Source organism: Coregonus clupeaformis, chromosome 7, assembly GCF_020615455.1.
Source record: "Coregonus clupeaformis isolate EN_2021a chromosome 7, ASM2061545v1, whole genome shotgun sequence".
In the NCBI taxonomy this organism is placed as follows: Eukaryota; Metazoa; Chordata; class Actinopteri; order Salmoniformes; family Salmonidae; genus Coregonus; species Coregonus clupeaformis.
In genome coordinates, this window is record NC_059198.1 from 2,906,870 (window position 1) to 2,930,617 (window position 23,748).

General features: G+C 43.0%; 1 protein-coding gene across 3 annotated transcripts in view; it reads right to left on the reverse strand.

Annotated features, from left to right (window-relative positions):
• The window catches only part of LOC121568815 (TOM1-like protein 2), a 42,803-nt gene that overhangs the window by 11,272 nt on the left and 7,783 nt on the right, over positions 1 to 23,748 (reverse strand). For all 3 annotated transcript variants that reach the window (XM_041879254.2, XM_041879252.2, XM_041879251.2), the window contains exons 2-9: positions 18,059 to 18,143; positions 12,416 to 12,494; positions 10,177 to 10,326; positions 9,595 to 9,729; positions 9,070 to 9,273; positions 8,683 to 8,799; positions 5,125 to 5,258; positions 4,711 to 4,753 (exon numbers count right to left, since the gene is read on the reverse strand). In XM_041879254.2, coding sequence (XP_041735188.1) covers positions 4,711 to 4,753; positions 5,125 to 5,258; positions 8,683 to 8,799; positions 9,070 to 9,273; positions 9,595 to 9,729; positions 10,177 to 10,326; positions 12,416 to 12,494; positions 18,059 to 18,143 — 947 coding nt within the window. The remainder of the gene's footprint in view (positions 1 to 4,710; positions 4,754 to 5,124; positions 5,259 to 8,682; positions 8,800 to 9,069; positions 9,274 to 9,594; positions 9,730 to 10,176; positions 10,327 to 12,415; positions 12,495 to 18,058; positions 18,144 to 23,748) is intronic.

A 23,748-nucleotide genomic window follows, 5' to 3' on the forward strand; every position in this document is an offset into this window, starting at 1 on the left:
TGGATTTTTGTTTTAGATTCCATCTCTCACAGTTGAAGTGTACCTATGATAAAAAACTACAGACCTCTACATGCTTTGTAAGTAGGAAAACCTGCAAAATCGGCAGTGTATCAAATACTTGTTCTCCCCACTGTATATACACACATATACACACACACTACCGTTCAAAAGTTTTCTTTTCTTTTTATTGCCCAGTCTGAGACATGGCTTTTTCTTTGCAACTCTGCCTAGAAGGTCAGCATCCCGGAGTCGCCTCTTCACTGTTGACGTTGAGACTGGTGTATTGCGGGTACTATTTAATTTAACTATTCCTCTTTCTATTCTGGTTAGAGCCAGTTTGTGCTGTTCTGTGAAGGGAGTAGTACACAGCGTTGTACGAGATCTTCAGTTTCTTGGCAATTTCTTGCATGGAATAGCCTTCATTTCTCAGAACAAGAATAGACTGACGATTTTCAGAAGAAAGTTATTTGTTTCTGGCCATTTTGAGCCTGTAATCGAACCCACAATTGCTGATGCTCCAGATACTCAACTAGTCTCAAGAAGGCCAGTTGTATTGCTTCTTTAATCAGCACAACAGTTTTCAGCTGTGCTAACATAATTGCAAAAGGGTTTTCTAATGATCAATTAGCCTTTTTAAATGATAAACTTGGAATAGCAAACACAACGTGCCACTGGAACACAGGACTGATGGTTGCTGATAATGGGCCTCTGTACGCCTATGTAGATATTCCATAAAAAATCAGCAGTTTCCAGCTACAATAGCCATTTACAACATTAACAATGTCTACACTGTATTTCTGATCAATTTGATGTTATTTTAATGGACAAATTTTTTTTTTTTCTTTCAAAAACAAGGACATTTCTAGGTGACCCCAAACTTTTGAACGGTAGTGTATATATGAGAGAGAGAGAGAGGAAGAGAGAAGAGAGGAGAGAGAGAGAGGGAGGGAATTACTTCATATTCTAGTTCTCTGGAACAACACCACTATATAAAATGTAATTTGGTCTTACTGTAGTAAGACATGTTTCAACATTTTCCTCATTGACTCTATTCATCTCAAGACAGAGCTGGGATAGAATGGAGTGATGTCATACTTGCCTCCATTAGCTGACCACGACACAAAGAAACAGAGAAACACACAGAGACATAAAACTGCTATACATGCAGCAAATCAGTCAGTCACAAACTTTGACAATCTAAATCATATCACATTGAAAATGCACTGAAACAAATCAGACATAATCAAATCAAATGTTATTTGTCACATGCTTCGTAAACATGTGTAGACTAACAGTGAAATGCTTACTTACGGCCCCTTCCCAACAATGCAGAATACAAAAAAATAATTATAATAATAATATTTAAAAATGATGGCACAAGGAATAAATCCACAATGAGTAATGACAGCTTGGCTATTTACATGGGGTAGCAGTACCCAGTCAATGTGCAGGGGTACGAGGTAATTGAGGTAGATATGTACATATACAGTGGGGGGAAAAAAGTATTTAGTCAGCCACCAATTGTGCAAGTTCTCCCACTTAAAAAGATGAGAGGCCTGTAATTTTCATCATAGGTACACGTCAACTATGACAGACAAATTGAGATTTCTTTTCTCCAGAAAATCACATTGTAGGATTTTTAATGAATTTATTTGCAAATTATGGTGGAAAATAAGTATTTGGTCACCTACAAACAAGCAAGATTTCTGGCTCTCACATTCCTGTAACTTCTTCTTTAAGAGGCTCCTCTGTCCTCCACTCGTTACCTGTATTAATGGCACCTGTTTGAACTTGTTATCAGTATAAAAGACACCTGTCCACAACCTCAAACAGTCACACTCCAAACTCCACTATGGCCAAGACCAAAGAGCTGTCAAAGGACACCAGAAACAAAATTGTAGACCTGCACCAGGCTGGGAAGACTGAATCTGCAATAGGTAAGCAGCTTGGTTTGAAGAAATCAACTGTGGGAGCAATTATTAGGAAATGGAAGACATACAAGACCACTGATAATCTCCCTCGATCTGGGGCTCCACGCAAGATCTCACCCCGTGGGGTCAAAATGATCACAAGAACGGTGAGCAAAATCCCAGAACCACACGGGGGACCTAGTGAATGACCTGCAGAGAGCTGGGACCAAAGTAACAAAGCCTACCATCAGTAACACACTACGCCGCCAGGGACTCAAATCCTGCAGTGCCAGACGTGTCCCCCTGCTTAAGCCAGTACATGTCCAGGCCCGTCTGAAGTTTGCTAGAGTGCATTTGGATGATCCAGAAGAGGATTGGTAGAATGTCATATGAAACCAAAATAGAACTTTTTGGTAAAAACTCAACTCGTCATGTTTGGAGGACAAAGAATGCTGAGTTGCATCCAAAGAACACCATACCTACTGTGAAGCATGGGGGTGGAAACATCATGCTTTGGGGCTGTTTTTCTGCAAAGGGACCAGGACGACTGATCCGTGTAAAGGAAAGAATGAATGGGGCCATGTAGCGTGAGATTTTGAGTGAAAACCTCCTTCCATCAGCAAGGGCATTGAAGATGAAACGTGGCTGGGTCTTTCAGCATGACAATGATCCCAAACACACCGCCCGGGCAACGAAGGAGTGGCTCCGTAAGAAGCACTTCAAGGTCCTGGAGTGGCCTAGCCAGTCTCCAGATCTCAACCCCATAGAAAATCTTTGGAGGGAGTTGAAAGTCTGTGTTGCCCAGCGACAGCCCCAAAACATCACTGCTCTAGAGGAGATCTGCATGGAGGAATGGGCCAAAATACCAGCAACAGTGTGTGAAAACCTTGTGAAGACTTACAGAAAACGTTTGACCTGTGTCATTGCCAACAAAGGGTATATAACAAAGTAGAGAAACTTTTGTTATTGACCAAATACTTATTTTCCACCATAATTTGCAAATAAATTCATTAAAAATCCTACAATGTGATTTTCTGGATTTTTTTCCTCATTTTGTCTGTCATAGTTGACGTGTACCTATGATGAAAATTACAGGCCTCTCTCATCTTTTTAAGTGGGAGAACTTGCACAATTGGTGGCTGACTAAATACTTTTTTCCCCCACTGTATGTAGGGATAAAGTGACTAGGCAACAGGATAGATAATAGACAGTAACAGCAGCGTATGTGATGAGTGTGGAAATGTGGAAGTGTGTGTGTGTTGAAGTGTGTGAGTGTGTTGTGAGTGAGTGTGTAAAGTAAGCATGTGTGAGTGTGTGGGTAGAGCATTGTGGTAATCACAACAAACTTGCGAAAGTATTCACCCCCCTTGGCATTTTTCCTATTTTGTTGCCTTACAACCTGGAATTAAAATTGATTTTTGGGGGGTTTGTATCATTTGATTTACACAACATGCTTACCACTTTGAAGATGCAAAATATTTTTTTATTGTGAAACAAACAAGAAATAAAACAAAAAAATAGAAAACTTGAGCGTGCATAAATATTCACCACCCCCCAAAGTCAATACTTTGTAGAGCCACCTTTTGCAGCAATTACAGGGTATGTCTCTATAAGCTTGGCACATCTAGCCACTGGATTTTTGCCCATTCTTCAAGGCAAAACTGCTCCAGCTCCTTCAAGTTGGATGGGTTCCACTGGTGTACAGCAATCTTTAAGTCATACCACAGATTCTCAATTGGATTGAGGTCTGGGCTTTGACTAGGCCATTCCAAGACATTTAAATGTTTCCCCTTAAACCACTCGAGTGTTGCTTTAGCAGTATGCTTAGCGTCTTTGTCCTGCTGGAAGGTGAACAGCTGAAACAGGTTTCCCTCAAGAATTTCCCTGTATTTAGCGCCATCCATCATTCCTTCAATTCTGACCAGTTTTCCCAGTCCCTGCCGATGAAAAAAAGGAAATGACAGGGATGGTGTTCTCGGGGTGTTGGGTTTGCGCCAGACCTAGCGTTTTCCTTGATGGCCAAAAAGCTCAATTTTAGTCTAATCTGACCAGAGTACCTTCTTCCATATGTTTGGGGAGTCTCCCACATGACTTTTGGCAAACACCAAACGTGTTTGCTTCTTTTTTTCTTTAAGCAATGGCTTCTTTCTGGCCACTCTTCCATAAAAGCCCAGCTCTGTGGAGTGTACGGCTTAAAGTGGTCCTATGGACAGATACTCCAATCTCCGCTGTGGAAATTTGCAGCTCCTTCAGGGTTATCTTTGGTGTCTTTGTTGCCTCTCTGATTAATACCCTCCTTGCCTGGTCTGTGAGTTTTGGTGGGCGGCCCTCTCTTGGCAGGTTTGATGTGGTGCCATATTCGTTCCATTTTTTAATATTGGATTTAAAATGGTGCTCCGTGGGATGTTCAAAGTTTCGGATATTTTTTTATAACCCAACCCTGATCTGTACTTCTCCACAACTTTGTCCCTGACCTGTTTGGAGAGCTCCTTGGTCTTCATGGTGCCGCTTGCTTGGTGGTGCCCCTTGCTTAATGGTGTTGCAGACTCTGGGGCCTTTCAGAACAGGTGTATATATACTGAGATCATGTGGCAGATCATGTGACACTTAGATTGCACACAGGTGGACTTTATTGAACTAATTATGTGACTTCTGAAGGTAATTGGTTGCACCAGATCTTATTTAGGGGCTTCATAGCAAAGGGGGTGAATACATATGCACGCACCACTTTTCCGTTATTTATTTTTTAGGATTTTTTGAAACAACTTATTTTTTAAATTTCGTTAGTAAGATAACTCACCCCGTTATTCTGAGCCGCTCTACCCGACCGGTACCTCTCATACCTGCAACACACAACAAGACAAGTCCTCTGAGTTCAACGTAACGAACACGTAGGCATCGTCATGAATCACACATTTACATTTCTTTAATCTCTAAAAAACAAACATGAAAGGAACGCTTTGTCTTTTTGAGGCCATCAAATGTTTAATAGAAGTGTGTGCTCCAGATAGGTCCCCAAGGCCTAAGATGTTTAACTCTGTTCTTGTAGGTAGGGCCTGCTGGAACTATGTGCTCTACATGCCAACATTATGTCACAGATTGATATCCTCGTTCACCAGTGGGCTTTGCGTAGCTGTAAGCGTAAGAAGTCAGGTAAGCTAAATTGTGTGTGTATGTGTGTGTGTGTGTGTATTGTCATGCCCGTGTGTGTTACCTCTCGTATCGTAGGAAGATGTTGTTGAGGTCATCGTTGACGTGCAGCAGCTCCTCTGTCACCTCCTCGTTGGAGACCCGGGAGATCAGCTCCACCACCCGCTGCTGCATGGCCCTGCACGTCCTGTTCAGCTCCTACACACACACACACACACACACACACACACACACACGGGGTGAGGACAGGGAATCACTGATGGAAAGGTGAGAGTCTGTCACTCAGAAGGTCGATGACTAGAATTCCCTAAAACAGGTCTCTAGCTAGCCAATAGCCATAAATGTTCATAATTAGACTCAGTTGTGTTACTGAGTAAGAGAAATCACAACACTTACATTTTATTTTTTGAATCACAGTTTAACTGTATTACCTAAAGTCTGCTCACAAAACAGTGGAAAGGTCACCTGATTCAAATACCTATCTATCACACCCTCAGTCTGAACTACAAAGGGTATCCAGTGTCGTATTCATTGGGGCACAACGTAGCAAAAATGTGTGTTTCTTATTGAACAAGTTCAGGTAGTCCCTCCCTGTTTCAATAGGTTTTCTTCCGTTGGTGCCTAATGAATACGACCCACCTTTGCTTAATCGAGAACCACATTGATTCTAGTCTATTGGTTCAGTGCTTGGAGCAATACTGAAACGCTACAGCTCAGCCAGCTCTGCTTTATCAAGCCTAGTGGTTATGTGGTATGTGTCACAAGACCCGGATTCTGTAGGGGATTTAATTAAAACACTGAGGCTTACATTCTCTTTGAGGTTCTGAGAGCGTGCTTAGTGGTCAGTTCTGCGCCACATCTCCCGAGTGGCGCAGTGGTCTAAGGCACTGCATCGCAGTGCTAGCTGTGCCACTAGAGATCCTGGTTCGAATCCAGGCTCTGTCATAGCTGGCCCCGACCGTGAGACCCATGGGGCGGCGCACAATTGGCCCAGCGTCGTCCAGGGTAGGGGAGGGAATGGCCGGCAGGGATGTAGAGCATGGCGTTTGCAACGCCAGGGTTGTGGGTTCGATTCCCACGGGGGGCCAGTATGAAAAAATAAAAAATAATAATGTATGCACTCACTAACTGTAAGTCGCTCTGGATAAGAGCGTCTGCTAAATGACAAAAAAAAAAAAAAAAAAAGTTCTTGGAATTTGACCACAGGCAGTGGTCTGTCAGGCTGCGGAGTGAAGTTTCCCCTATAGGGGCTCGATTCAATCCGTATCGCCGAAAGTTCAGAGCTACAGCACGATTGAAATTTCAAGGCAATGTTCCTGCGTTCACGGAGACTGCATTCACGGTAAACGCTGAATGTCGGCTCAATCGGAAACTACCTTTAAAATTTCAAGCACGCTTGGGCTCCCGAGTGGCGCAGTGGTCTAAGGCACTGCATCTCAGTGCTTGAGGCGTCACTACAGACCCCCTGGTTCGATTCCAGGCTGTATCACAACCGGCCGTGATTGGGAGTTCCATAGGGCGGCGCACAATTGGCCCAGCGTCGTCCGGGTTTGGCCGGTGTAGGTCGTCATTGTAAATAAGAATTTGTTCTTAACTGACTTGCCTAGTTAAATAAAGGTAAAATAAAAAAATAAAAAATAAATAGTGTGGAACTTCGGTGATGCGGTTTGAATCGAGCCCTAGGTACAGATCTAGGATCAGCTTCACCTCAACCAATTAAATGCAAAACTGACCCAAGATCAGCATCTAGGGGCAACTTCACCCTACACCAACTGTCACTTAAGCAAGTACAGTACAGTAATATTTAGCATTCATTCCTCCTCACCCTTAGAGTGGTGGTACTACACCCTCTAGAGTAGTGGTCCTATGGTGGTAGTACTCCCTCTAGAGTGGTGGTACTATGGTGGTAGTACTCCCTCTAGAGTGGTGGTACTATGGTGGTACTACACCCTCTAGAGTAGTGGTCCTATGGTGGTAGTACTCCCTCTAGAGTGGTGGTACTATGGTGGTAGTACTCCCTCTAGAGTGGTGGTACTATGGTGGTACTACTCCCTCTAGAGTGGTGGTACTATGGTGGTACTACTCCCTCTAGAGTGGTGGTACTATGGTGGTACTACTCCCCCTAGAGTAGTGGTCCTATGGTGGTAGTACTCCCTCTAGAGTGGTGGTACTATGGTGGTAGTACTCCCTCTAGAGTGGTGGTACTATGGTGGTACTACTCCCTCTAGAGTGGTGGTACTATGGTGGTAGTACTCCCTCTAGAGTGGTGGTACTATGGTGGTAGTACTCCCTCTAGAGTGGTGGTACTATGGTGGTAGTACTCCCTCTAGAGTGGTGGTACTATGGTGGTAGTACTCCCTCTAGAGTGGTGGTACTATGGTGGTACTACTCCCTCTAGAGTGGTGGTACTATGGTGGTAGTACTCCCCCTAGAGTAGTGGTACTATGGTGGTACTACTCCCTCTAGAGTGGTGGTACTATGGTGGTACTACTCCCCCTAGAGTGGTGGTACTATGGTGGTACTACTCCCTCTAGAGTGGTGGTACTATGGTGGTACTACTCCCTCTAGAGTGGTGGTACTATGGTGGTAGTACTCCCTCTAGAGTGGTGGTACTATGGTGGTAGTACTCCCTCTAGAGTGGTGGTACTATGGTGGTACTACTCCCCCTAGAGTGGTGGTACTATGGTGGTACTACTCCCTCTAGAGTGGTGGTACTATGGTGGTACTACTCCCTCTAGAGTGGTGGTACTATGGTGGTACTACTCCCCCTAGAGTGGTGGTACTATGGTGGTACTACTCCCTCTAGAGTGGTGGTACTATGGTGGTACTACTCCCTCTAGAGTGGTGGTACTATGGTGGTAGTACTCCCTCTAGAGTGGTGGTACTATGGTGGTAGTACTCCCTCTAGAGTGGTGGTACTATGGTGGTACTACTCCCCCTAGAGTGGTGGTACTATGGTGGTACTACTCCCCCTAGAGTCCCCTGTAGCTCAGTTGGTAGAGCATGGCGCATGCCACGCCAGGGTTGTGGGTTCGTTTCCCACGGGGGGCCAGTATGAAAAATGTATGCACTCACTAACTGTAAGTCGCTCTGGATAAGAGCGTCTGCTAAATAACTAAAATGTAAATGTAAAATGTAGTGTGGTGGTACTATGGTGGTACTACTCCCTCTAGAGTGGTGGTACTATGGTGGAATGACTCCCCCTAGTGGGATAAATGAGTTCCAACACATTTCAGTTGAGCAGCAGGGTGACTACGGCAGGGAAGGTTTATACTTGTATTTAGGGGTAAAATAAAAACTAAAAACAGATGGAGCGCTACTGGTGAATTCCTTTTATTAATTTTTTGCGTGCAGTACACATCTGTCTCAGATTCTCCATGATGAAAAGCTTCCACAGTTTGGACCAATACAGAGATATATTTTTTGTAGTATAAGGGCGTCAGATAAATATAATTACTAGAATGGACATCCCCATTCAAGTCAATGTTGTGTAATTCTATTTCTATGGGGGATGTAGTATCTGACCTGGAGTTTTAGAAATATAATTACTAGAACGGGCATCCCCATTCAAGTCAATGTTCTGTAATTGTATTTCTATGCTGAGTGTAGTATATTTTCTGACCTGAAGGAGTTCCAGGTCCGAGGAGTCCTCCTGTCCAGGCACCATCTCCGTCAGCATCTCTGACATCACTTTGGTGTTTCCCCTCACAATGTCCAGTTCACTGCGCAGCCGGGCGATCTGAGGAGGACACACAGGGGTCAAGGGTCAGAGAGAGAAAGTATTCCCTGATCTGATCAAAGCTAAGTGGAGGCACCCTTGCTTTCGCCTATCTCAGTATGTTACATCAGTGATAACTCCAAGGAGGGGAGGAAGGAAGGCAGTATGTTGACAGTTTTCAAACAGGGCCCAAGATTGTGCATAAAGGCCTACAGGATGCGTCTCAATTGTCTAAAGTGGCTTCTTCATCTTCTAATATCATTAGCCTTCAGAGGCCATCTTTATCCTCACCTGTTCAGGGTTGGCGGTGATGGGGCCCTGTACGTTGGGGATGTGTGGTATCTGTAGGACGGGGGTGAGAGCAGCGGGGGCTGGGGCTGGAGCCGGGGCGGCTGCAGGCTTGGGTAGGGTGGCTGTAGCTGTGGCTGTGGCTGCAGCGTGGGGCTGGACGGGGGCTTTGTACTTTAGTACAGCCGGGTCCACCTCTGGTAGACCCTGTAGGGAGAACACAACATGAAGTTAGTTAGTACAGCGCTGCTACTATGGCAGTATGGTCACTGCTTCAGATTATTTTATCTCTGTAGCGTGGGTGCGTGCATGCTTGTGTGTGTTTGTGGCACCCTCTGTAGCATGCATTCATTTTTGCGTGTGCGTGTTGGGTCTCACCCTCTGTGGTGTGATGTGTGTGTGTGTGTTGGGTCTCACCCTCTGTGGTGTGATGTGTGTGTGTGTGTTGGGTCTCACCCTCTGTGGTGTGATGTGTGTGTGTGTTGGGTCTCACCCTCTGTGGTGTGATGTGTGTGTGTTGGGTCTCACCCTATGTGGTGTGTGGATGGGTGACAGAGCGTCCAGGTCAGCCATGGGGAACTCGATGCCTTTCCTCTTCAGCTCCTCATAAATATGGACCACCCCCGTCAGGTCAGGGCTACTCCTGAAGGCATCTGCCCAGGCCTGGCAACACACAGACAAACACAGAATAAGGCCGTGTCCGGAAACAACCCCTAGCCGCTACATCCTAGGCACTGGTGGACATCTGAGAGGAGTGGCTAGATGAAGGCCCAGGTGTTGTGTTGCTGACATCAGTCCTGTGTGTTTGTGTGTTCGGTCTCTGGTTACCTGCCTGGAGCTGCTCAGGTAGAAGGTGTCCTCTCTCCTCCTCTCACTGTATTTAGAGGGGTTTGTTTGAGGTGTCTGGACTCATTTTGGATGTAGGGTTTTCATAACTGCTGCAGCCTGGCCTCTTATAGCTCTGTCTAATGCGTGAGAGATGGGAGGTTGTAGCTCCACCTTGCTCTCTGATGGGCTTGGTGAAATGTTGACCATGTTACTTATACCTATCCACTCCTCTCAGATGTAAAAGTACCTAGGGATTTCTTAGATAGATAATATGTGCTGTACCTGAATCAGAGCCAGGACTTTTTCCTGTACGATGGTGGGGGGGTTGGTTTTGGGGGAGATGATTTTGACGAGGACACCATCAATGAAATCCCGGTTAGCCACGAAGACGTGAAACCGGTGGCCGCAGTTCTTTACACACGTCTCCAACACCTGGAGAAAGAAAGAAAGAAAGAAAGAAAGAAAGAAAGAAAGAAAGAAAGAAAGAAAGAAAGAAAGAAAGAAAGAAAGAAAGAAAGAAAGAAAGAAAGAAAGAAAGAAAGAAAGAAAGAAAGAAAGAAAGAAAGAAAGAAAGAAAGAAAGAAAGAAAGAAAGAAAGAAAGAAAGAAAGAAAGAAAGAAAGAAAGAAAGAAAGAAAGAAAGAAAGAAAGAAAGAAAGAAAGAAAGAAAGAAAGAAAGAAAGAAAGAAAGAAAGAAAGAAAGAAAGAAAGAAAGAAAGAAAGAAGAAAGAAAGAAAGAAAGAAAGAAAGAAAGAAAGAAAGAAAGAAAGAAAGAAAGAAAGAAAGAAAGAAAGAAAGAAAGAAAGAAAGAAAGAAAGAAAGAAAGAAAGAAAGAAAGAAAGAAAGAAAGAAAGAAAGAAAGAAAGAAAGAAAGAAAGAAAGAAAGAAAGAAAGAAAGAAAGAAAGAAAGAAAGAAAGAAAGAAAGAAAGAAAGAAAGAAAGAAAGAAAGAAAGAAAGAAAGAAAGAAAGAAAGAAAGAAAGAAAGAAAGAAAGAAAGAAAGAAAGAAAGAAAGAAAGAAAGAAAGAAAGAAAGAAAGAAAGAAAGAAAGAAAGAAAGAAAGAAAGAAAGAAAGAAAGAAAGAAAGAAAGAAAGAAAGAAAGAAAGAAAGAAAGAAAGAAAGAAAGAAAGAAAGAAAGAAAGAAAGAAAGAAAGAAAGAAAGAAAGAAAGAAAGAAAGAAAGAAAGAAAGAAAGAAAGAAAGAAAGAAAGAAAGAAAGAAAGAAAGAAAGAAAGAAAGAAAGAAAGAAAGAAAGAAAGAAAGAAAGAAAGAAAGAAAGAAAGAAAGAAAGAAAGAAAGAAAGAAAGAAAGAAAGAAAGAAAGAAAGAAAGAAAGAAAGAAAGAAAGAAAGAAAGAAAGAAAGAAAGAAAGAAAGAAAGAAAGAAAGAAAGATTTAAAAAAAGAAAATAAATGAAAAAAGATCTTCATATTCTAGTTCTCTGGAACAACATCACTTTATAAAGGTTCCATGTGAACATGTCATATGGTTCAAAAAGAAGGTCCATATGTTACTGTAGTAAGACATGTTTCAACATTCTACTCATTGACTTTATTCATCTCAAGAAAGAGCTGGGATAGAATGGAGTGCTGTCATACTTGCCTCCATTAGCTGACCACAACACAGAGAAACCAAGAAACACACAGACATAAAACTGCAGTACATGCAGAGAGAGAGAGAGGTAAAACATTAGGATGAGAGAAAGACAGAAAGAATGATAGAGAGAATCTCCCTGTATTCACAAAGATCTGACTTCTTTCATCTGACACGGAATACAGGAGCTTTTAACTAGCACACAGATCAAAGGGCTGGATGGATGTAGCTAAAAAAGCAAGAAACACAAACAAAATAAAATAGGAAGAGAGAAAAAAACATAACAGTTGAGAAATCGCCTGAGGGAGAAGACACAGCAGACAATACTCGACATAGATCAAGTATTACGAGTGCTACCCCATACACCCCAGCTAATTCATGAACGTGTGTCTGTCTGTATAGGTGGCTTTTTGAAGCTCAGGATTGAAGAACAAGTGTAACAGATAATAGCACTGTCCTAGTTAAGCATGCAGGCGTGTTTGCAAATGTGGTAAGTGTGCTCTAAATGTGAAAAGTCTATTTGTTTGTTTCGCTTCCCCTAGACTCGGTTGTTGTTGAGGGTAAGTTCAGGCAATAAGCATCGTTTGGATCTAGGCCTAGCTCTGGACGTATTCTCTCTCTGTCCCTGCTGGTGTGCCCATCCAGTGTTTTCCAAATGGTGGGTCTTGAGTGCTTTGTGACAACTGCCGCTGTAAGAAGGGCTTTATAATTTACATTTGATTGCTTGATTTGATTGGTCTGGGGTCAGGTTCTACCGGTGGGTAGCGGGTCGTGGGCTCAAGAAATTCAAAAAAAACATCTCCAGATGCACTTGCACACATGATCAGTGATTTAACCTGCATGTTTTAGGCTTTTCAACACCACACACCCTCTTTATCATCTGAAAAGATTTAGGTGGGTCAAGTTGGGAACCCCAGTAGAGCCTGTCTCACCGTCAATCCTAGCATCACCTCCCGGTAGTTCCTGTTCCCACTTAGTCTCTTCTTCAGCGCTCGGATGGCGTCTTTAGGTCTGCAGGAACACAACACAGAAACTTAGCGAAGCACAGAGATCCTGTTAAATAGCATCCTGTAAGTAATTATATGGTTAAGCAGCTAATCTTAAATGTAAAGTAAAAGTATGCATGGCATTCTTAGATTAGCATAGGACTTTGGTCATGCTATCAACTCAACTCACACCGTTGTTTTTATTGACCTAAACCATCTTAGCTGTGGTGTTGTTGATTTTGTATGAAGCCGTGTGCAGGTGGGACGTCACAAGGCAACTAGCAGTAAATATCTTGCCTCCGGCAACTAGCAGTAAATATCTTGCCTCCGGCAACTAGCAGTAAATATCTTGCCTCCGTGGGGCAACAACCACACATTGTTTACTACCTGACAGTCTAAAACACACACACTTCAAAGGCCCAGTGCAGTCAAAACTCAGTTTTTTTTTTTTCATATTGTACAACAGCTGATAAAACTAACACTGTAAAAGTTTGAAATAATGTGATCAGTGTTATGTCCTTATAGTTGTTGGTCCTGTGTAAATTTCAATTTTTAACCTTCTAAAATCAGCAGGTTTTGCATGTTTGGAGTTTTGGCTTGGCTGGTGAGATCACTAAGCAGTATAAGTTAATAGACCAATAACAAAGAGTTCCAAACCAATAACAGCTAGTTTTCAGGTTACATATCCCCCCCATTAGGCCCTATCTCAGACCAGCTCTCATAAGGTCCTAGCAAAAGTCTTGCTTGAGAAATATTTTTTTGCTAAAAAGCAATTTTTGGTTCTTTCTTACCATTTTAATTAACAACTATTACTACAGTAATGTACAGGGCCTTGCAAAAGTATTCATCCCCCTTGGCGTTTTTCCTATTTTGTTGCATTACAACCTGTAATTTAAATGGATTTTTATTTGGATTTCATGTAATGGACATACACAAAATAGTCCAAATTGGTGTAATATATAACTTGTTTCAAATAATTCCAAAGAATAAATAACGGAAAAGTGGTGCGTGCATATGTATTCACCCCCTTTGCTATGAAGCCCCTAAATAAGATCTGGTGCAACCAATTACCTTCAGAAGTCACATAATTAGTTAAATAAAGTCCACCTGTGTGCAATCTAAGTGTCACATGATCTCAGTATATATACACCTGTTCTGAAAGGCCCCAGAGTCTGCAACACCACTAAGCAAGGGGCACCACCAAGCACCATGAAGACCAAGGAGCTCTCCAAACAGGTCAGGGACAAAGTTGTGGAGAAGTACAGATCAGGGCTGGATTATAAAAAAATATCCGAAACTTTGAACATCCCACGGAGCACCATTAAATCCATTATAAAAAAATTGAAAGAATATGGCACCACAACAAACCTGCCAAGAGAGGGCCGCCCACCAAAACTCACAGACTAGGCAAGGAGGGCATTAATCAGAGAGGCAACAAAGACACCAAAGATAACCCTGAAGGAGCTGCCGAGCTCCACAGCGGAGATTGGAGTATCTGTCCATAGGACCACTTTAAGCCGTACACTCCACAGAGCTGGGCTTTACGGAAGAGTGGCCAGAAAAAAGCCATTGCTTAAAGAAAAAAATAAGCAAACACGTTTGGTGTTCACCAAAAGGCATGTGGGAGACTCCCCAAACATATGGAAGAAGGTACTCTGGTCAGATGAGACTAAAATGTAGCTTTTTGGCCATCAAGGAAAACGCTATGTCTGGCACAAACCCAACACCTCTCATCACCCCGAGAACACCATCCCCACAGTGAAGCATGGTGGTGGCAGCATCATGCTGTGGGGATGTTTTTCATCGGCAGGGACTGGGAAACTGGTCAGAATTGAAGGAATGATGGATGGCACTAAATACAGGGAAATTCTTGAGGGAAACCTGTTTCAGTCTTCCAGAGATTTGAGACTGGGACGGAGGTTCACCTTCCAGCAGGACAATGACCCTAAGCATACTGCTAAAGCAACACTCGAGTGGTTTAAGGGGAAACATTTAAATGTCTTGGAATGGCCTAGTCAAAGCCCAGACTTCAATCCAATTGAGAATCTGTGGTATGACTTAAAGATTGCTGTACACCAGTGGAACCCATCCAACTTGAAGGAGCTGGAGCAGTTTTGCCTTGAAGAATGGGCAAAAATCCCAGTGGCTAGATGTGCCAAGCTTATAGAGACATACCCCAAGAGACTTGCAGCTGTAATTGCTGTAAAAGGTGGCTCTACAAAGCTTTGACTTTGGGGGGGTGAATAGTTATGCACGCTCAAGTTCTGTTTTATTTGTTTCACAATAAAAAATATTTTGCATCTTCAAAGTGTTAGGCATGTTAAATTATACAAACCCCCCAAAAATCCATATTAATTCCAGGTTGTAAGGCAACAAAATAGGAGAAATGTCAAGGGGGGTGAATACTTTCGCAAGCCACTGTACTTAATTTTACCCAGAAATGATTTGACATTGAAATAAAATCAGATGCATTGGCCTTAAAAAAAGCATCACATAGATCTGAGCCTGTATATCGGTCTTTCTGCCTGCCTGCCTGTTTCTGCCTGCCTGTCTGTTTGCCTGCCTGTCTGCCTGCCCTATAGAAATATCAAAGCTAATCTTAATAGAGAAAGCTCTCCCTCTCTCTCTCTGTGCTACAGTTGAGGTAATGAGCTTCCATGAACCTCTTAATGAACTCTGGAGCTCTGTGATGTTTCAGAGGAGAGATGAGAGTGTGTATATCACTGTCTGTGACAGCCACGGCTGAGTGTATGCAGTGCATAAAACATTAACGGAGTGGTGCTCAGGCAGTAGTCTCACTGACAGTCAGTCTCTCACTGATATGCTTTCTCACTGACACTAGTGGCTCCTATGGGAGGGAGTTGAGGCCTTCAGACTTCAGACACGAACAGACTATAGAAAGAGAGGAACTTAGGGAATACTGGTGTGTGCTACCTCATGTCAAAAGTTCCACTTCCAGAAGTTTCACGTAGGCAGTCTGTTTATCTGTCTGATAAGCAGCATTAGTGGAAAGAGAGTGAGCGGGGGACTATATAATAATTGACCTCAAAAGTTAGTCTTGCTGCTATCTGGCATTCCTTCCAAATGTACACTACCAGTCAAACGTTTGGACACACCTACTCAGGGCTTTTCATTATTTGTAAAAAAAAAATTACATTGTAGAATAATAGTGAAGACATCAAAACTATGAAATAACACACATTGACTCATTTAGTAGCCAAAAAAGTGTTAAACAAATCAAAATATATTTTATATTTGAGATTCTTCAAATAGCCACCCTTTGCCTTGATGACAGCTTTGCACACTCTTGGCATTCTCTCAACCTGATTTATAGACATGGGTCATTTTTTCCCCTGAATTGTACTGAAGTCTTGTGTTCTTCCAGGACTTCAGACAGCTAGCCAGTAGACAGTCAGACCTGACCTGTTAACCACTGTGACTGGAACACAAGACAGTCCAGTGTTCAGTCAAGCAGAATAGACTGACTGGGGCTGCGAGTGAGTGAGTGTGTGTGTGTGTGTGTGTGTGTGTGTGCCAAAGCTTGAGTGCACGTGGGCATGAGGAATGTGAGAGACAGAAAGGGAGAGAAAAAAGAGAGAAAGGGGAAGCAGAAGAATGATTCGGGGAAGAGGAAAGAATTGTAGAGGGTTTGAATCCCTCCAGTTGTTCCTAAAGGCCACAGCAACAGACTCAACCGATTTCAGGAGGGTCAACAACAACTTTCATCTCATTAAGCTAAAAAAATTGCATTTTCCCGTTCCCTTCTGTCTGCACTGCAGCTTGACCCTGTGCTTGTCTCGACTGTATGTGTGATGTGTGCCGTGTAGGGCGTTTGAGAGCAGAGCAGAAGACAAATGTCTGTTGTTCGCTGTAACTAATGGACAATAAAGTTGTATTGTATTTGTGCACACTATTTGTATGTTATTTTTGAGTGTAATACGTGGTTTGTGTTTGTGCAAGTGACTTGTTCAGTCAGTCAGTAAGGCAAGCAGTGAGTCAGTCCATCTTTCAGCCAGTAAGTCCGTCTTTCAGCCAGTAAGTCCGTCTTTCAGCCAGTTAGTCAATCAGTTAGTCAATCTTTCAGTCAGTTAGTCAATCAGTTAGTCCGTCTTTCAGTCAGTTAGTCCATCTTTCAGCCAGTTAGTCAATCAGTTAGTCCGTCTTTCAGCCAGTTAGTCAATCAGTTAGTCCGTCTTTCAGTCAGTTAGTCCGTCTTTCAGCCAGTAAGTCTGTCTTTCAGCCAGTAAGTCCGTCTTTCAGCCAATTAGTCTGTTTTTCAGCCAGTTAGTCAATCAGTTAGCCCGTCTTTCAGTCAGTTAGTCCGTCTTTCAGCCAGTCAGTCCGTCTTTACATTTACGTCATTTAGCAGACGCTCTTATCCAGAGCGACTTACAAATTGGTGCATTCACCTTATAGCCAGTGGGATAACCACTTTACAACCACTTTTTTTTTGGGGGGGGGGTAAGGGGGGGTAAAAGGATTACTTTATCCTATCCCAGGTATTCCTTAAAGAGGTGGGGTTTCAAGTGTCTCCGGAAGGTGGTGAGTGACTCCGCTGTCCTGGCGTCGTAAGGGAGCTTGTTCCACCATTGGGGTGCCAGAGCAGCGAACAGTTTTGACTGGGCTGAGCGGGAACTGTGCTTCCGCAGAGGTAGGGGGGCCAGCAGGCCAGAGGTGGATGAACGCAATGCCCTCGTTTGGGTGTAGGGACTGGAACTGGCAAACCTACAGTTGCTGGCTCGCCTCTCTAACTGCTCGGCTACCTGCCGCCGAAACGATGGCCATCAGGTACTTCTGCACTTTCAGCCAGTAAGTCCGTCTTTCAGCCAGTAAGTCCATCTTTCAGCCAGTAAGTCCGTCTTTCAGCCAGTAAGTCCGTCTTTCAGCCAGTAAGTCTGTTTTTCAGCCAGTTAGTCAATCAGTTAGTCCATCTTTCAGCCAGTTAGTCAATCAGTTAGTCCGTCTTTCAGCCAGTTAGTCAATCAGTTAGCCCGTCTTTCAGTCAGTTAGTCCGTCTTTCAGCCAGTAAGTCCATCTTTCAGCCAGTAAGTCCGTCTTTCAGCCAGTAAGTCTGTTTTTCAGCCAGTTAGTCAATCAGTTAGTCCATCTTTCAGCCAGTTAGTCAATCAGTTAGTCCGTCTTTCAGCCAGTTAGTCAATCAGTTAGCCCGTCTTTCAGTCAGTTAGTCCGTCTTTCAGCCAGTCAGTCCGTCTTTCAGCCAGTCAGTCCGTCTTTCAGCCAGTCAGTCCGTCTTTCAGCCAGTCAGTCCGTCTTTCAGCCAGTCAGTCCGTCTTTCAGCCAGTCAGTCCGTCTTTCAGCCAGTTAGTCAATCAGTTAGTCCATCTTTCAGCCAGTTAGTCAATCAGTTAGTCCGTCTTTCAGTCAGTTAGTCCATCTTTCAGCCAGTTAGTCAATCAGTTAGTCCGTCTTTCAGCCAGTTAGTCAATCAGTTAGTCCGTCTTTCAGCCAGGTAGTCAATCAGTTAGTCCGTCTTTCAGCCAGTTAGTCAATCAGTTAGTCCGTCTTTCAGCCAGTTAGTCAATCAGTCAGGGGAAAGTGTTGGTGTATGTGATGTAGTCAGTAGCTCACCCTTCCTCCGTCTCGTTGATGATGTCACAGATCTCCATGTTGAGGGTCCAGTCCTCAGCCTGCAGGCCGCCATCCGTGGCATTCTCTGGAAAAGACAACAGGAAGTCAACAATAGGAAGTCAACAACAACAGGAAGTAAACAAGCCTGCTCATTGGACCAAGGAAGACCCTAAGTAGTAGGAAGTTGCCCCTAGAGCAGTGAGCAACACCTAGCCCCATGGGAATAACCAGTACAGCCCGAAAAGGATGAACCACCCCTTTGGGCCTGGATCCTATCTAGGTTTCTTCCTAGGTTTATTCCTTCTAGGGAGTCTTTCCTGGTGCTTTCACTTCTGCTTTTCTTGCTCTTTTGGGTCTAGGCTGGGCACCTTGTGACAACTGCTGATGTAAAAATAGCTTAATAAAAGAAATTAGGCCTAATTGATTGATTAACTAGATGGGAGATGTAAAACAGGTTTTATAACTGACCTAGAGTCAGTACTCTGCCAACCCACTGTCCACTAAGCCTTGGGTTATATTTCAGTCCAACTGCGCTGTGACCTGTCCCCTTACCTCAACAAGCCGCACTAATTAACCTAAACTCCATGGCTTATGTAAAATTACTGTGGGCATGAGAAAAGTTGTGTAGCCAAGCACGTAAACATGTGATAACAGTAACACGTTTCCTGTAGCATGCCAATCTCTCGCTATTGATGTGTCTCGTTTGATAACTGTAGCATAGGCCTAGGCCTTTTCGGATGTTAAAAATGCATTCCTGCTTCCTTCCTAGAAGTAGTCTGATGATCTAACCTGCTTAGACAGGTGTGAGCAAGGCTTCTACTGGTGTTGATTTCACCAATCACGTCATGTGTGATGCATTTTAACGTCATGGAAGGATGCATTTTAAGCCTATTCAAACAGGACCATGGGTGTTATCTCTGCATTGTCTTAGAGAGAGGAAATGTAATAAAGGGAAACATGTGACAGACAGGATTTGGGCTATTGGCTTTTCAACACAGTCAGTAACAGTGAAGTTTTATAATGACATAATTGAGCTGACGTCTAGAAGTCTACTACCACTGGTGTCGACCAATTACCATGCTGAATTCATCCCTCTATGAAACAGGATTAAAGAACTGTGTGTGTCCCACATGGAACCCTATTCCCTATATAGTCCACTACTTTTGATCAGAGCCCTATGAGCCCTGGTCAAAAGTAGTGCACTACATATAGAATGGGATGAAATTTGGGATGCAGGCCTAGTCTCCCTCCTGGTATTGGCTGGCAGAAAACAAGGAAACTGAGCCAGCTAGAGGTTTTTAGAGTCAAAACACAAAGCTAAGAGTTAAAATGTTTAAAAGTTAGTCATGATGACTAGGCTAGCTCTAGGTTAGCTCATGGCTCAGTCAGTCAGAGCTTTTCTACCTCCAGCCCAGGGGCGCAGAGCAGAGTGGTATGCCCAGGCCAGGGGCCTCTCTCTGGGGCTGTGTCCTGTTCTGGCCTGGTCAGCCTGGAGGCACTGGTGGTTCATGATCTCTACCGTCCCTCTCCTTCCAACCCGTCAGATCACACAGTCTACCACTGAGAGGCCACTGTATGTGAAGGACTTTGATGCTTTTGGTGTCTGTTTCTCTCATTTCAATCACACCCACACACAGTATGCGAACATACACACGCCGCCTCTAATCTAAATATTACTCAAATAAAGTATTTCCTGTGCACACAAAGACCGTATTCTGCTAACCTGTTGACAACATGTCAGAACATGAGAAGCCAAGGTAAACAGCAAGAGACTGTTTTTAGCTGCTCAGGCCCAGTGTGTGAACAGCAGAGCATTAAGTGTTGTTAAGTCTTAACCACTGCTATCTCCACTGGGACGCCCCACGTAATCTCCTCAAGTGGATTGGAAAGCGGACAGACAGGGAGAGAGAGGAAAAGACGGAGAGTGAGAAAGAGGAGGTAAATGGAAGGGAGAAGGAAAGGACCAGACCTATTCATCCCTTATTTTTCATGACAAAAAGTAACACAGAGCTTGGTCTGTTGCGGTCATGAAATGTTGTCAGCCGTTGATTGGCAAGCAAATAACTGCCGGTCTCACGGTAATTGACCGTTAATTAACATAAACACATTTAGCATCTCCTGGCTTCCACGCATAGCCTACAAGCCACTGATGCAGACCATTGGAACGTCTACATTTTAGTCCAATAAATCTGTGTAATATAGCCTACACCTTCACAATAAATCCATTATTTATTTCAGTCAGGTCTAAAGAAACATGATATGAAGAAAATGTAATCTATTTCTGAAGAACATAATACCATACTGAGTTGTCCTTATGTTAGGTCCTGATCTGGCAATGCCATATGGCTGTGGGCTACACTAGTTCATTTAGCAGACAACAATTGCTTCGAATTCCGTGGCATTATTTTATATTATTTTATAGTATGAAGAACACAATTGAACATCGCTGAATAAAACAGAAAGGATATTTTCTCCAAATGACTTGAGGGAGACGCACATGCAGCTCTTCTGTGTTGAGCGGTTAACAATGAAATAGGTACTCCTATATGCTTAATTTAGAGTTAATTATGCAACTTTAGTTGTGATACAAACGTTGGGCTATATGTTTTGATTTTTAATACATTCTAAGGCTGCATGATACGACTCTAATGATGATTTGAAAAAAGTCACATGAAAGGCATGAGCTCTGCTTTGTTTTTTGCTCAGGCTGTACACACTTCATCAGTCTCTCATTCACAATTTGACAAGCACTTGATAATGCCTGGAACTTCCCAACGGCATCCCCTTTGTGTGGCCGTAATGCCCCCTAAAATAATTAATGCTTTTTGTGGCCAGTGGCAGTTGTGCCCTTGGGCTGAATATAATAATTATAATTCCCTTCTCCCGGCTGCGTGTTCCGAAGCACCTCTCACTCACATGGCTCTCTCAGATAGCTCAATTATTGTTGAGCCAATGCCCGTCACGTGATCAGGTCCTTCTCACAGGCTACAAGTGAAGACAGACACATCGGGGACGCAACTGCGCGCGTCCTTATCCAATTCCGTGGCGCATATTAAAGATGTTGGAAGAACTGTCCACATTTACTTTTCGTCAGCCAACAAGATGAGTAGGCCTAACAAACAGCAAAAGCACTAGCCTATGTCAATCTACTATCCCCCATGGTACAAAAGTTGACCTATTCTATCCTGTGCGAGAAATAAATATTCCAAACATAGTCTGGGACAGTTGTGGGATGCGATAGATCCCAAATTAATACAACCACTAGCATCAAAAAACCTGTTTTAAGCAATGAGGATGATCAGAACAGATCAGAACGTTTAGCTTAAAATGTTGATAGCCTAATAGTTTATTTCTTCACATTATAAGCGCAGCAATGCGCACACGGCAGTTGGCTATAAGCGCGCATGTTCCAAAATGCAATAAAACACCGTTCTCAAAAGTGACCGCAATGTGATTATGCATGTAATGCTTTTATTATAAAGGTGCATTTTTATGGTGAAAAATAATCTTCCTCAAACTTGAAAATCACGCGCTGCGTGTGTATGCCAATTAGGCTCTACACCCATTGTAAAGTGGATTAATGTGCTTCATTTTAAGAAGTTATTTGGCCACTTTAGTTGTGATACAAACCTTATCAAAACATTTATGCCTATGGGCTACGCTACATGAGGTGTGCGACTATGATTAGAAAAAGTCACCAAAAAAAGGCATGCACTGTTTCTTGTATCATTTACAAGTGATTTCACTACACCCGCAATCACATCTGCTAAATAAATATGTGACCAATAAAATGTGATTTGATTTGAGAAGTGATAATATATAATTCACAAGTGATAGACTAATATTGTCACCCATCAGACTATTCTTGATTTAATCTTGTCTTTACATATACTAAATAATATATGAGTGAAATTTGTTTTGATTTAGAATGGACCATTATCATGCACCTATCTCGAAACAGGGGCACAGGAAAAATAAATGTCATCTATGCACTTAAATAGCAAATGTAGGACGCTTTTCCCGTGGTTCATTTTCATGCCAGCCAGGTAGCCTATACTCCTGTTGTAAAGAGAATCAATGTGCTTAATATTAGGAAAGTTGAGAAATAAATATAGTAGGCCTTGCCTATAGAAAGCTGATGGGATCCTACTCTTTTTAATAGAGGCCATCAAAACTCTGTTTTCTCACGCAATTGCATAGCCTATAGAAATGTTGCGCAACATGAGCTCTCATTAAGTGTTTGATAAGATTTTTGATTACATTTGCATTGATGTCAGAGTGATTAGAGGGACAATAGAGTACTGAGTACCAGGCAGTTAGCAAGTTTGGTAGGATACTAATGACCATCAGCAGCATCAGAGCTTGGAGAAGCCTAATTACCGTGACTAAAACGGTCACGTGGAATTTGACTGCCCTCATGACTCGTGACTGCCGGTGTGGCGGTAATATGGTCACCGTAACAGCCCTATACAGAGTCATCCTTTTTGAGGCCTATTCATGGAACAGGATAGACATTGCAACCAGAGCTTTTCCAAATAGAAGAGAGACTGATTGGGTTCGAGTTCAACCAAGGCCCCACCCCCAGACAGTGTCCCAGTGCCATGGAGTGAAACCAGTACAACCAGTCACGTGACCACACAGGCGGCAGGCTGTGCCATCCACTGCCAATGCCACAGATCTCTGTTTCAAATCCCTCTTTGCTCACTGTCTGTTCTCTCTCCCTCTCTTCCTCTTCCTTTCTCTGTCCCACTATCTCCTATTGTCTCCATCTTTTCTCTCCATCTTTTCCCCTTTTGTCTGTCTTCATCCCTCTCACTCTCCCTCCCTCCCTACATTTTTACCAGCCAAAATATTTTTGGGCCAAGAAAATTACACCAACAAAACACAAAAAAACTGAAGAACATGCTTTGTAATGTTTCTAAAATAATACATGTATTACTAGTAAGAAGTAACTCATGTGGTATATTGTTTAATTAATTTTTTTTGTGACCTGAGTCTTTTAACCAAAATATCACAGATGAACAAATGCGACTAGAGTAATGTGTGCCTGTGAGATTTAGTTGGACTAGTAGAAGCATTGTCTTCTCTTCCCTAGCAGTTGAAACTCAAACATAGAAAAACAACCTAGCTTGTGAACAAAACAATGTAAATAGGCAATAAACAAGGACAAAGTCTCACTTCAGTAGACTTTCGTTTGAAGTAAATTAGACCAACTTTTATGCCTGTGCGCAGCGCTTTAAAACATTTATCTTTCACTCTTCACCTGCGCACAGCCCCCAGCCAGGCAGTGCTGCAAGGTGGAATAGGCTATATAGGATTGTAGTTCTTCAACTTTGAGCGATTAATTTACCAGCTATGAAACAAAACGGCGGAAATACTTTGAAAACAGCTACTGGAGCATTTATTTTACTATAAATGTGATCGTACTTGAATATTTTTTTATTCACAAATGCCAGTGAAATGCTCGCACTGTGGAACCCTGACCACCCGCCAACGTGGCTGGTGAAAGACATCTTACCGCCAATGCCAAATTCTACCCGCATTTAGCAGGTGGCGGGTGTTAATTTTAGGCCCTGATTCAAATCATCAAAGCTTGATGATGAGTTGGTTACTTGAATCAGCTGTGTAGTGCTAGGGCAAAAACCAAAACGTGCACCCAGGGGGGGCCCCAGGACCGAGTTTGAGAAACC